At 39.7% G+C, this 14441-nt stretch overlaps 1 protein-coding gene across 1 annotated transcript; it reads right to left on the bottom strand.

The window, feature by feature from the left end:
* Positions 1-373: 373 nt before the first annotated feature.
* LOC121389671 lies at positions 374-13810 on the bottom strand. Its single transcript, XM_041521321.1, has 6 exons — positions 12956-13810; positions 10765-10971; positions 7488-7701; positions 3735-3922; positions 1643-1774; positions 374-699 (listed from the first exon to the last, which is right to left on the bottom strand). Exons 1-6 carry the CDS (start codon positions 13283-13285, stop codon positions 547-549), a joined length of 1224 nt encoding a protein of 407 aa, XP_041377255.1. The 5' UTR covers positions 13286-13810; the 3' UTR covers positions 374-546.
* Between the last annotated feature and the right edge of the window lie 631 nt (positions 13811-14441).

Here is a 14441-nt window from a genome sequence, read left to right as displayed (position 1 = left end):
AGAGAAAGACACAGACAAAAACAGAGAGACAGAAACAGAGACAGACAGGCAGGCCGAGGGATCGGGGGAGAGATGGGGAGATCTTTTATATATCTACTTTTCCTGAGGGAGAGAGAGAGAGAATGGGGAATAGAAGGAAAGGAAGGAAATGTTTTATTTAACAACGCACTCAACACATTTTATTTAGGGTTATATGGTGTCAGACATACATGTATGGTTAAGGACCACACAGATATAGAGAGGAAACCCGCTGTTGCCACTTCATGGGCTACTCTTTTCGATTAGCAGCATGGGATCTTTTATATGCACCATCGCACAGACAAGATAGTACATACCACAGCCTTTGTTACACCAGTTGTGGAGCACTGGCTGTAACGAGAAATAGCCCAATGGGGCCACCGACGGGGATCGATCCTAAACCGACTGCACATCAAGCGAGCGCTTTACCACTGAGCTACATCCTGCCCCTTAGAAGGAAAGAATTAGAAAGAGAAACAGTTACACACACAGATGTGACCGTTATTAAAAAAAAAAAAAAAAAAAATCTTACTTGGGATCGGTCAAGTCGTTCAGTTTCGTGTTGAGGTCATTCGTTATCTGTTTGAGGATGTTGACAACCTCATCCTTCAGTACATCGGGCGGGACAACACCCACCGCGCTGCTGTTCATACCAACCAGGGTGTACGTGCTCTGTGACGGCTGGATGAGAGAAACAGTAAACATAAATGGTGAAGTAATAATCTGAGAGTACTGCTGAAGCAATACGTATCCCTTACCGGGCCCAAAATTGTTTCATGTCTTCTACGATCAAAGGTACTAACTCTGTGAACAGGTGTACCTGTAAGGTACATGATACGCCCATCAGGAGTTTGATGGAAAACCATATCTATATTAATGAATATGTTATTTGTATGATTCAAGTTTAATTATGTGAAATTTTTGCAATGGGATGGATGAAGTTTATTTTGGACCAACCACCATGTGGTTTGATGGTCCTGTATACATCTGTATGCAAGATATGATCCAGACAAGGATTTACTGTTATGTGCAGTAGACCAAGAAAAGTAGGTCACAGTGACCTAGTAATAGTACGCGACACTGCCATCCCAAGTTGTTCCTACATGCGAGGTTTGATGGTCCTGTATGCATCCGTATACAAGATATGGTCCAGACAAGGATTTACTGTTATGTGCAGTAGACCAAGAAAAGTACAATGTAGGTCATAGTGACCTAGTAATAGTACGCGACACACTGCCATCCCAAGTTGTTCCTACATGTGAGGTTTTATGGTCCTGTATGCATCTGTATGCAAGATATGGTCTGGAAAACGAAAACGTTAACAGACGGATGTACATACGGACGGACGTACGGACAACACCATACCATAATATGACCCATCATAGATTGGTGTATAAAAATTGGAAAATCGCTATGAAAGTTAAACTTGACCTGTAACAGTACATGATAAAGCTATACACAAAATTTCTGTTCAATATCTTGAGACATTCCAAAAACTATATGTGGGAGAGACTGGCGGACAGAAACACAGACAGACAGACAGACGGACGGACGGGCAGAGATGAAACCTACATGTATAGTTCCCTCCGGTTGGGACTGGTAGGAGACTAACAAAAGCACCTACCCAAGCCTGTGCTGTAAGTTCACAAATGAAACCAGCAATGTTGGCCGCCTCTTGTTTCAACTTGGTCTTGTCTTGGAGCTCATACGGCAAAATGAAACACGTTCTTTTGGAGGAAAACAGGTGAACCACACTCTGAAACATTAAAATTCAAATATACTGTAGAACAAACAGTCACTTATGTTTGGGGGGGGGGGGGGGGGGTGTCAAAATAAATAGCACTGAAGGGCTATACAGGATGTTCATTATCTATGAAAGCCAAGATAAACATTTGTTTTGTTTAATAAAAGTTTGTTTTGTTTATCAACACCACTAGAGCACATTTATTAATTAATCATCAAAAAAAGAAAGAAAGAAATGCTTTATTTAACGACGCATTCAACACATTTTATTTACAGTTATATGGCGTCAGACATATGGTTAAGGACCACACAGATTTTGAGAGGAAACCCGCTGTCGCCACTTCATGGGCTACTCTTTCCGATTAGCAGCAAGGGATCTTTTATTTGCACTTCCCACAGGTAGGATAGCACAAACCATGGCCTTTGCTGAACCAGTTATGGATCACTGGTCGGTGCAAGTGGTTTACACCTACCCATTAAAAATCCCATGCCTCGACTGGGATCCAACACAGTACCTACCAGCCTATAGACCTATGGCCTAACCACGATGCCGGTAATTAATCACCGGTTACTGGATGTCAAATGTATTGTAATTCTCACTGGTAGTCATCAGAGGAAACCTGCTAGGGGTCTTTTATATGCACTTTTCCACAGACAGGAAAGCACATACCACAGCCTTTCACCATAAGTGGTGCACTGGTTGGAACGAGAAAAAAAACAATCAGCTGAATGGATCCACCGAAGTGGTTCGATCCTGCAATGCAAGCACTTCAACTAAGCACTCAATTGACTAAGCTAAATGCAGCCCTTGTTTAATGACACCACTAGATCACATTGATTTATTAATCATCGGCTATTGGATGCAAATTATAATTATTTGATAATATTTTACAGTCTTAGAGGAAACCCATTATATTTTTCAATTGTAGGGCAGCACATACCCGTGTCTGTTTGGTTTGATATGCCAGTCATGGGTACAGGTTGAAATGGGAAAAATTCAAATCAGAAAATGGGTCCATCAAGGAGAATCAATGCTACAATTCAGGTAAATGAACGGAGTAGGCAGCAGCATTTTCTTAGCACTGTGATGAGTATAATTGCATGGAACATTTTGTTCAGTATCGTGTCGTGATTCGCTATGCAAGTTTCAGAGATCGCTACACAATTTTGCAACATTAAACAGTAATCCGTCCCACAGGAATTACTACAACAGAACATTTCGACATCAAACATTTTGGTTTTAAAATTTTCTTTAATTTTTTTTTAATGATACCGATAGTAGTTAGTATGTCTACAGTGAAACTCCTTTAAACCGGACACTCAAGAGACCAAGTAAAATGTCTGGTTTTTATGACATATCCGGTGTAGAGTTAGCATTTTCTGTACTGATATTAAAAAAGGGACCATGAACATCGTTTGGTTTAGAGTGAATTCTGGCTTACAGAGGGTCTTGTTTAGAGGGAATTCTGGCTTACAGAGGATCTGGTTTAGAGGGAATTCTGGCTTACAGAGGGTCTGGTTTAGAGGGAATTCTGGTTTACAGAGGGTCTGGTTTTGAGGGAATTCCGGTTTACAGAGGGTCTGGTTTAGAGGGAATTCTGGTTTACAGAGGGTCTGGTTTAGAGGGAATTCTGGTTTACAGAAGATCTGGTTTAGAGGGAATTCTGGTTTACATAGGATCTGGTTTAGAGGGAATTCTGGCTTACACAGGGTCTGGTTTAGAGGAAATTCTGGTGTACACAGGGTCTGGTTTAGAGGGAATTCTGGTGTACACAGGGTCTGGTTTACAGGGAATTCTGGTGTACACAGGGTCTGGTTTAGAGGGAATTCTGGTGTACACAGGGTCTGGTTTAGAGGGAATTCTGGTGTACACAGGGTCTGGTTTAGACTGAATTCTGGTTAACACTGTGTCTGGTTTAGAGGGAATTCTGGCTTACAGAGGGTCTGGTTTAGAGAGGTTTCGCTGTACTTACTTCTGGACATTCTATGAAAGCCATGCCATTTTGGTTGTACTTATAGTTGAGGTCAGAGGTCACCTGTTCCTTAACAGACACATCGTTTTCCTTTTTGACCAACTTCAACAGACTGCTTCGAATTGCCTTGCGACGGAGGATCACCACTTTGTACAAACTACTGTCCGTTTTCTTAAAAAAATTTCCATCTGCAAATAATGAATTTTAAAATAAACATACATGTATATAATGGCTCTTTTTTTTTTTTTTACAAAATTCAATCTGCAATTAGCAGATTTTGAAGTAAAAATGTAATACATGTCCGCTTTCTTCCAAACACTTCCATGTACAAGAAACAGATAATGCCTGTCTATTTTCTTCAAACTTCAATTAACAGATTTTAAAATAAAAATGCAACACCTGACTGTTTTCCCCAAAAAGCTTTCATCAGCATTTAACAATTTTTTGATAAAAATATAATGCCTGTATACATGTATTTTCTTTAAAAAAAAAAAATCTTCCAGGACTTTTTTTTTTGCCTAATTTTAATCAACATTAATTTAACTGATCTAAAATATCATAAAAATTAGGAAAAACCCACGGAAATAATACTTACCTATTCAAATATGAATATTTTATGTATTTATAAAACATTTAAGTGAATATATGTGAGTAAAAATTATAACCTTGTAGTCCAAAGGTTAAAAAGCTTCTAGCCGTAATAACAGACTTCAAAATAAATATTTAGCATGTGTCTTTGATCTTTAAAAAACTTCTATATGCAAATTATCATATTTCTAAACATAAACCCGTACTATTAAATAAAAATGAAATGCCTATTTCCTGTCCTACATATTCAATACGAATATATTTTGAATGTGAGAATTTAAAAAACGTTCATGTCTTCATATATTACACACCGGCCTCGGTGGCGTCGTGGCAGGTCATCGGTCAACAGGCTGGTAGGTACTGGGTTCGGATCCCAGTCGAGGCATGGGATTTTTAATCCAGATACCGACTCCAAACCCTGAGTGAGTGCTCCGCAAGACTCAATGGGTAGGTGTAAACCACTTGCACCGACCAGTGATCCATAACTGGTTCAACAAAGGCCATGGTTTGTGCTATCCTGCCTGTGGGAAGCGCAAATAAAAGATCCCTTGCTGCCAATCGGAAGAGTAGCCCATGTAGTGGCGACAGCGGGTTTCCTCTCAAAATCTGTGTGGTCCTTAACCATATGTCTGACGCCATATAACCGTAAATAAAATGTGTTGAGTGCGTCGTTAAATAAAACACTTCTTTCTTTCTTTCATATATTACACGATAGACCACACAGAAGTTTCTAAAATTTTACAACTAATTTTTCTAAAGCTATTTTTAGTTATTCAGTTGATGCAAGTAATAAAAAAAATCATTGTATTTCAAATATATCTATGTATGTATACATGTAGTTTTCTGTTTTTAAAGTGATTTTGACAGTGGAGATTCAACAGTATTTTTTAACATTTAAATTTCCATATAATCTAAATCAAGGTTTAAAGGGACAGACCCTAGTTTCAACCCGTGAAAATTAACACTAAGTTTAGTTAAAGAGACATACCCTAGTTTCAACCCGTGAAAATTAACACTAAGTTTAGTTAAAGAGACATACCCTAGTTTCAACCCGTGAAAATTAACACTAAGTTTAGTTAAAGAGACATACCCTAGTTTCAACCCGTGAAAATTAACACTAAGTTTAGTTAAAGGGACATACCCTAGTTTCAACCTGTGAAAATTAACACTAAGTTTAGTTAAGGGAACAGACCCTAGTTTCAACCCGTGAAAATTAACACTAAGTTTAGTTAAAGGGACATACCCTAGTTTCAGCCCATGAAAATTAACACTAAGTTTAGTTAAAGAGACATACCCTAGTTTCAGCCCATGAAAATTAACACTAAGTTTAGTTAAAGGGACATACCCTAGTTTCAGCCCATGAAAATTAACACTAAGTTTAGTTAATCTACAAAGCTGAAACACATTTGGATAAAGTTACAATTGAGTTAAACATGAGCCTGTGACTTTGAAATGGTGAAATACCCTCTGAAAACAAGACTAAAACTCGACTCCATAACTGTTATTTCTCAGACAGACGTGCATTTTTTAAAATATGAGAAATGCATTTTGTGATATTAAAAAACCAGGATGATCAAAGACACTTCGAATGTACGGAAATTGATAATCTAAACCATAAATTCTAAGCAGAGTATGATTTCAGTTATCAAAAACGGCCCTAATAGTAAAAAATATACCTTAGTGTTTGAAAACTAGGGTACATGTATATGATTAGTATATCCCTTTAAGAAGAAACTTAAAACATATATTCTATACTGCTTATCAAAGTGGTTCAGATTGGTAATCACATTTTTACCTTTCAATTTTGCATACTGTTGCAACAGCAATGCTGATTGAAAAAAAAAGCGTTTATTTTGTTTATACACCACTAGTGTGCATTGATTTATTAATCATAGGCTATTGGATATCAAACATTTGGTAATTTTTACATATACTGTAAACCGTGAAAAAAATGCGTGTGTATAAATTTCGCATCGTTCGCGTCCAACCGTATGTCGCGAAATTAATACGCACTATTTTCCAGTTTAAAGTGTGCTTAAAGTGATGTCTCGATTTTCTAGTAAACCATAAAGGAAAACACAAACAAAATACAGTCATAATTCAATTTATTGAATTTTGTATTAGAATATTAATTTTACAAAAGGTAACACAAATAAGTTAATAACTGCTTACTAACACTGATCAGAAACAAAAATGTAGCCTTCAATTTTAGGATCACCGATCGTTTTCTGCAGATAGCGATACATGTTGCAACAACAAATTTCCAAGCCCATTTGATAAACATTTTGTATTTATTTCATGTATATCAGTACTCTCGTTTCAGAAATGAAACTCAAAATCATGCAAAAATAACATGTTTATTGAACAAGCTAACATACATTTCGACTAATTTGTTTTGTTTTGAAATATTTTATTGAGAATAAAATTCACAAAAAGATTCACTCAACAGGCACAGCCTATACACGAGCTCTCCTTGATGGCGAATAATCGTTAATTGTTTTATGTAACTTCAATCGATGGCGACTAATCGTTTATTGTTTTATCTACCAGAGGGTGTTAACAGTTAACAACTGAAGATGTGAGTTGTGATTCTAATATTGGACAGGTGGGTAGGGCCTAATCCCCTCTATAGACTCTGTACCAGGCACAATTGCTTGATGTAGGATAACAGAATATTGATTTACAGACAGTAACTTTATAACAATTACAGTGAGCTGTCTTTATCCATTTTCTTTCTGAGCTGTCAACGGTCATTCGCGAAATTTACACGCCGCGAACATGCGCTAAGGTATACATTTGCGAAAAAACCACGTTGCAATATTAATACGGTTTACAGTAGCCATAGAGAGAAAACCCGCTACATTTTCCATTATTAGTAAGGGATCTTTTATATGCACCATCCCACAGACAGGAAAGCACATACCACGGCCATTGATATACCAGTCGTGATCCACTGGCTGGAACGACAAACAGCCCAATGGGCACCACTGACGGAGATCGACCCGCAAACCGACCGCACATCAAGTGAGTGCTTTACCACTGGGCTGCGTTCCAAACCTACACTGCTGCCTCCACAAATTTCGAGGTCTTTTATTTACCTCTCAGATGTCCCCCATTTCTTTCCTTTAATAAAAGAGTCTATTGTATTTCAGATATACTATTTACCTTTCAGTATAGCCTGTTTTTCTGCTTCATAGCGTTCAAGTGGTGGAGAAGCCAAGGGGAGATAACTTGCATCAACGTTTGTGTAACCGCCGAGCCATGCTGGTAAGAATGAGACACTAGTTCCAGCAAGCGTGAGGTTCGTCATGCTCTTACAGTTGGTCGCCACGGCATTCAGACTGCTTTCTGTCACCTTCACACATCCCGTCAGGTTCAGCTGAAACCAAACAGACAAGAATTCTGGGACACAGAATTAAATGTTTTGCCTACCATAAAACGTTTTCGGTACAGTAGGATATTTTGTTTAATCACACCACTAGAGCACATTGATTAATTAATCATTGGCTATTGTATGTCAAACATTTGGTAATTCAGACATAGTCTAACACAGGAAACCCACTACATTTTTTCACTAGCAGCAAGGGATCTTTTATATGCACCATCCCACAGACAGGATAGTACATACCAGAGTCTTTGATATACCAGTTGTGGTGCACTGGCTGGAATGAGAAATAGCCTAATGGACCCAAGGATGGGGATCGATTCCAGACCAACCACGCATCAGGCAAGTGCTTTACCACTGGGCTATTTTCTGCACCACAGAATTAAATGTCTCACCTACCATAAACTTTTCCAATGCACTGTGATGAACGTCCATAGGTGCAACTGTAACCCAAGTTTCACTGACATAGGACTTACAGTTTGTGAGAAATTGATCTAAAGGTAAAAGTTTAATATTAAACTAAAAATAAAATATTGATGTTGTCACCACCACCCACCCACCCAACCAACCCCCCGTCAGAAAAGTAATACCTAGAGACCCCTCGACTCTACTAGCGATGAAGTTAGACGTTGTTTCATGCGCTCTAGACTTGCCCCCCCCCCCCCACCTGGGGGGACTTCTCACCAGTTACAGGAAGCTGTTGGGAGTACCGCGTCACTTACACCGGGTCACGGGCAACCGTGACTTGGGTGTATGGCGAGGAGGCTACAGCGAAGATGAAGATGAAAGGAATGAGGAAGAGGAAACGTGTGACAGGGGTGGCCCAGGGGGGAACAAAGTTGGAGGCTCAACCACCAGCGGTGGTCCCATTTGTGTCACCGCCTCCACTACAACCAGACCAGCCAGTTCAATGGGAAGCCACTCACCAACCGACAGAACTGGCTGAACAGACACAGCAAGTGGAACAGCCAACGAGTGCAGTACAGCGGCCAGCGTCACCCATTCCAACTCGTCGTCCGCCCACGTCGAGACCCCCACCCACGGCGTACTCCACTGGTACGACTTTAGATGTTGGTGCTGCAAAGCGGAAGGCTGTGACGCCCCCCGGGGGACCAACCTTCCAAGACTCGGCCTTCTGCTTCCGCCCGGGACGATTGGAAGCTTGCAGCGAGAAAGATCCAAGGCCAGTACTCTAAGTACTTGGTCGGCAATATCACAGACTGCCAGGCGGGTTCTACAAGGAAAATTTCAAGGTCTTCCCGGATGGCCACGAGGTCGCCATCCACTTGAAGGAGCTACGGGGCGTGGGACAAGCCTTAGTGGTCACTTCGCGCCGGGATGGTCTTTATCGACAAGGGATCCTCCACAGGGAGATGGACAACTACACCGTCCACAGGATTTTGAAGATCATCGCTGGCGCCCAGTACATCCAGCTTGCGAAGTGCCTGCTGACCCACACCTACAGGAAGCTGGTACCACTCTTCAATGAGAAGTTTGTCATCTCATCCCCGTAGCAGCCAACCTTACCTAGGACAGGTAACCTCCTTTTTTGGGTTTAGTTGGACTTTGAATTTTTTGGCAGCGATTCAAAATTCTCATGTTAATGTTTTGGTAAATAGTCCAACGCACTTTACTTTGGCGCCAGTTCAATTGCTCAAATCACCTTAAAACTTTTTTGGCCGAGCATTAAAAAATACTATTGGATTTAATGTCTGTCCACACGTGTAGGATCAGCAGGTTTTTCACTTTAGGACTTAGGTCTTTGACCGACTACTAAATTTTTTATTCCAAATTCTGCCCACCTCAAACTTACCCCCCCCCCCCCCCATCTAGCCCGGACTTAGTCACTGGCAAAAGTCAGAGATTAAGCCCATGACAGGCGTGCGTGAAGCTTTCGTGGCATTTACGCACGTAAAAAAATTTACCAGACCAGACCTAGAGACCACAAAACATATCAAGTTATTTCATGACTAGCTCTAGGTGAGAAGAAAATTGGGCCAAATTAACGATTAAACTTCATAAAATTAAAGAAACCTATTAAATTTCTACCAAATATCAATTATGTACATGAACTTATTTTTGGACCAGAACCGGCCTCGGTGGCGTCGTGATTAGGCCATCGGTCTACAAGCGCAAATAAAAGATCCCTTGCTGCCTGTCGTAAAAAGAGTAGCCTATGTGGCAACAGCGGGTTTCCTCTAAAAAAAACAGTCTCAGAATGACCATGTCTGACGTCCAATAGCCGATGATAAGATTAAAAAAATCAATGTGCTCTAGTGGCGTCATTAAATAAAACAAACTTTACCTTTTTTGGATCAGGGTAGGATGTAGCCCAGTGGTAAAGTGCAAGCCTGATGTTAGGTCGGTCTAGGATCGATCCCTGTCAGTGAGCCCATTGGGCTATTTCTCATTCCAGCCAGTACACTGGTATATCAAAGGCCGTGGTATGGGCTATAATCCTGTCTGTAGGATGGTGCATATAAAAGATCCCTTGATACTAATGGGAAAATGTAGCGGGTTACCTCTCTATGTCTGTGTCAAAAATGACCATATGTTCGACATCCAATAGCCGATGATTAATAAATCAATGTGCTCTAGTAGTGTCAATAAACAAAACAAACTTTTTGGTTTCACCAGATTTTCAGTTGTATGTTCCTTTTTAATATTAATTTCAGTACAGAATACTGAAATAAAACTTTGTGTCACAGTAAACATAACAAAAGCTGATAACCCGTTGTTAACCTGTTAAATATTCTCTATTAATTGTTTGTTTGATTGTTTAATGACACTACTAGAGCACTTTGATTAATTAATCATTTGTATATAAAACATTTGAAACCTGCTACATTTTTCCATTAGTAGCAAGGGATATTTTATATGCATCATTCCACAGACAAGATAGCACATACCAATGCCTTTGATATACCAGTCGCAGTGCAATGGCTGGAAAGAGAAATAGCCCAATGGACCCACCGATAGGGATCGATCATCGAACGACCACGCATCAGGCGAACACTTTATCACTGGGCTACGTCCCGCCCATTACTACACACTTACAGTGTTGAGGTTTTCAAAACAGAGGGTGAGCCACAACACCCCCCTGTCTGTGATATGGTGACAGCCTGCTAGGTTTATATTCGTCACAGAGTTGTAGCGGTCATCTTTGAGTTTTAACAAGACTGCGAACACTGCGTCGGTCATCTGCTGGACACCGGAGAAGAGAAGGTGGGTGTCTGTGTCCTTCTTCAGCTGACTGACCACATCCTGGGGGCAAAAAGAAACAGATACACATATTAATTAACACAGTTAAGTTAAAGGACACCATCTCAACGCATTTTGGACTATGGGTATTTCAGAGACAGATTTAGGAGGGGCTGACTAAAGTCTGAAGGCAAAAAAACCAACAAACCTCCCGAGATATATAGACATTAATTAATAAAGTTAGGATAAAAGAAAGGGATGTTATAGTGTTCAAGATTAACGGTATCCCAACATCCCGGGGATACCAGAATTTAGTTTTGGATACTTCAATAACCCAGTATCCCACCGGGATACCGTATAATGTTGTTGTGGGGTGTTTTTTTTATCCTGCATTTATATTTTTTGCTAAAACAATGAAAGTTGCCATTTACTGGTGAAGTTAAGTAACAGTATTTTCAAGCTCATACCCAGTCTAATGCTATGTCGTAACAATATCTCCCCCAACTCTAATGCTACACTGGAGCAATAGCGGCATACCAAAGACTGGAAACCGCTAAGTCACTATTATTTTTGCTGGATGTTTCCTCCCTTCAAATTTTATTTGAAGTATTGATTCCACATCTGTAGAAAATTAATACAGGTAGGTTTATCATTAGTAATGTCAGAAATACTTATATATTACTGCTAAATATTAATTTGTCAGTATTACTCAAAAACAGATGCAACCAATCTTTTTGCCGATTCCGTTCGATTGCAAATTTCACAAATTCCACAATTTCGATTGCGGTGTAGCAATAGACTGGGAACAAGAACAGTGTCTTCCACGTTTGTTATGATGTTATTTATGAATTTCGTTTAAGTGGGTTGTAAATTCTCAGGTGGGATACCAGATTTTGAAATGTTAGTATCCAATTGGGATACTGCCCAAAATACTTAATCTCGAACACTGTGTTAACAAGACCTCAGCACATTTTAAACTATGGCTACATCTACTTCAGGGACGGTTTTAGAAGGGTTTCACTACAGTCTGAAGCAAACCAACCCACAAAAAAAACCTACACAAAAACCAGATATACACATTAACACAGTCAATATAAAGGACACCACCTCAGCTCATTTTGAATTATGGCTATTTCAGTGACAAATATTAGGGAGGGGGGGTGGGCGCTGATAATAGTCTGAAGGCAAAAACCCTAATTAAAAAACCCCAGATATACACATTACAGGGCTAGCTCTGGGTGAGCAAAACAATTCACCAAATTGTCTATTAAACTGCAAAAATTGCAGAAATTGTCAGTTGTTTTCTAAAAAATGTCAATTATGACATGAAATTATTTTGCCAAACTAAAATAAAATTTGCCAACTGCTTTCAAAATTCGCAAATGTGGCGAGTGCCAGAGCTAGCCCTGCATTAATTAACACCATCCCACAAACAGGATAGCACATACCACAGCATTTGATATACCAGTTGTGGTTCACTGGCTGGAATGAGAAATAGTCCCAATGGGCCCACCGACGGGGATCGATCCGACCGCACATCAAGCAAGCGCTTTACCACTGAGCTACATCCTGTCATTTTAGAACATAGTAAAGTTTGTTTTATTTAACGACGCCGCTAGAGCACATTGATTTTTTATCTTATCATCGGCTATTGGACGTCAAACATATGGTCATTCTGACAGTTTTTAGAGGAAACCCGCTGTCGCCACATAGGCTACTCTTTTTACGACAGGCAGCAAGGGATCTTTTATTTGCGCTTCCCACAGGCAGGATAGCACAAACCATGGCCTTTGTTGAACCAGTTATGGATCACTGGTCGGTGCAAGTGGTTTACACCTACCCATTGAGCCTTGCGGAGCACTCACTCAGGGTTTGGAGTCGGTATCTCGATTAAAAATCCCATGCCTCGACTGGGATCCGAACCCAGTACCTACCAGCCTGTAGACCGATGGCCTGCCACGACGCCACCGAGGCCGGTCTTTTAGAACATAGATGCAATCGGTATCTGGGGTGGGGGTGGAGGTGAAGAGTGTACTGACTATACTACCTGTATCTTGTGGAGAGGATAATACTCCTTGTAGCCGAGAGGAATGAACAGATGAGTTTTATCTAGAGCGACAATAGGTTTCATAATAATGTTCAGCCGTCTATTGTGCGTCTGCGTTTTCAACTTTCTAAATACAGGCTTGTGTATCTTCTGACTAGAGTCGACGTATTCACGCTGAACATCAAAGTCAGAATCTTCAATGATATCTTCTTCCTGTTGCGTATATGTTATCTTCAACTCATCAACATCTTTTTGCGCCTCCTCAAGAATACTCTTCTTAAATTTGAAAGCTGGCATGGATTTTCCCCCTTTCTTTTTTTTCGAAGACATGGTTACTCAATAAAACGAAAGCCTAAACAAATTTGATAAATTATTTTAGTCGTTATTTTTTAAGATATATAATATATTTCACATTATCCACAAATCAACTTTTGTATCCCAATTTTACCTGAAGAACGCAACGTAATGTGCTGTAAAACAAAGGTTCTACCAGTACTACCAGTACTAGAGCTTGATAAATAGTGGTGGAAATTACAACAAATTCATTTAGACCGGTTTATTTGGTCACTTGCCAATAACAGGAATGTTTGGACTATGGTGCATTGAACATATTCAGGAACAGTAGTAATACTGCATGTTTTTCGTCGTATTATATCAGTATGCTTTAAGATAATAAACTAATGTCTTTTTTTTTTAGAACAACTGAAGACACCCAACTTCTGTTTACATCGTTGATAGGAGATGGCATCACGTGCCTGTGTATATTCCTTCAGCTTTCCAAGAGCACCAAGGTCCGATTTCCCGTCACTCAGCGGTTCAACCATGGTTCATGGTGCGATTCTTGTACAATAAATACATAAATATAAGGTATATACAAGATATATATCATACATACATATATATATATCATACATGCATATATATATCATACATACATATATATATCATCAACGCCCCAAACTGCGTTCACCAAACGACAACAAACACGAATACGATCTTTATTGAAATACTATTCTACATTTTTCAATTACGATACATGAAACAAAATAGATTGCAATCAGTTAATGTAAAAAAAAATCAACAATGTGAACGCAAAACAAATCCATTCTAGTATACAAAAGTGAAGTAAACATGAAAATGTGCAACGTTTCTAACTGCGTTCAGACGCATGCGTGTGTAAAAAGGGAGTATGGCGATCTCGCCCCGTGTTGATCTCGCCCTGGCGAAGTCGCCCCGGGCGAGTTCGTCAGGACTTATTTTCATCGTTAGGCGAAGTTATCATACATATTAGACTTGCTAGAAGACATATATTACAACATATATTATAGTATATATCTACTGTCATTATCAGCATGTTTTTGTGCCAAAACTACAGGGTTATACCACTTATACTACTAGTTTTGTGTTGGGACACGCTGTGGCGAGATCGCCATATTTACTTCCGTGTTGCATGTCTGTTTAGCGAAGTCGCCAGTACATTATAACT

The sequence above is a fragment of the Gigantopelta aegis genome, chromosome 15 (assembly GCF_016097555.1).
Source record: "Gigantopelta aegis isolate Gae_Host chromosome 15, Gae_host_genome, whole genome shotgun sequence".
In the NCBI taxonomy this organism is placed as follows: Eukaryota; Metazoa; Mollusca; class Gastropoda; order Neomphalida; family Peltospiridae; genus Gigantopelta; species Gigantopelta aegis.
This window is presented reverse-complemented; position numbering and strand designations above follow the sequence as displayed.

What these genes read in the sequence shown, in the direction of transcription:
- LOC121389671 (XM_041521321.1), bottom strand. Translation starts at nt 13,285, where the DNA reads ATGTCTTCGAAAAAAAAGAAAGGGGGAAAATCCATGCCAGCTTTCAAA. An exon ending in ATCCTCTCCACAAGATACAG is followed by an intron (nt 10,972 to 12,955) that starts GTAGTATAGTCA and finishes TTTTGCCCCCAG; the next exon opens with GATGTGGTCAGTCAGCTGAA. An exon ending in GTTTTGAAAACCTCAACACT is followed by an intron (nt 7,702 to 10,764) that starts GTAAGTGTGTAG and finishes GTTTGGTTTCAG; the next exon opens with CTGAACCTGACGGGATGTGT.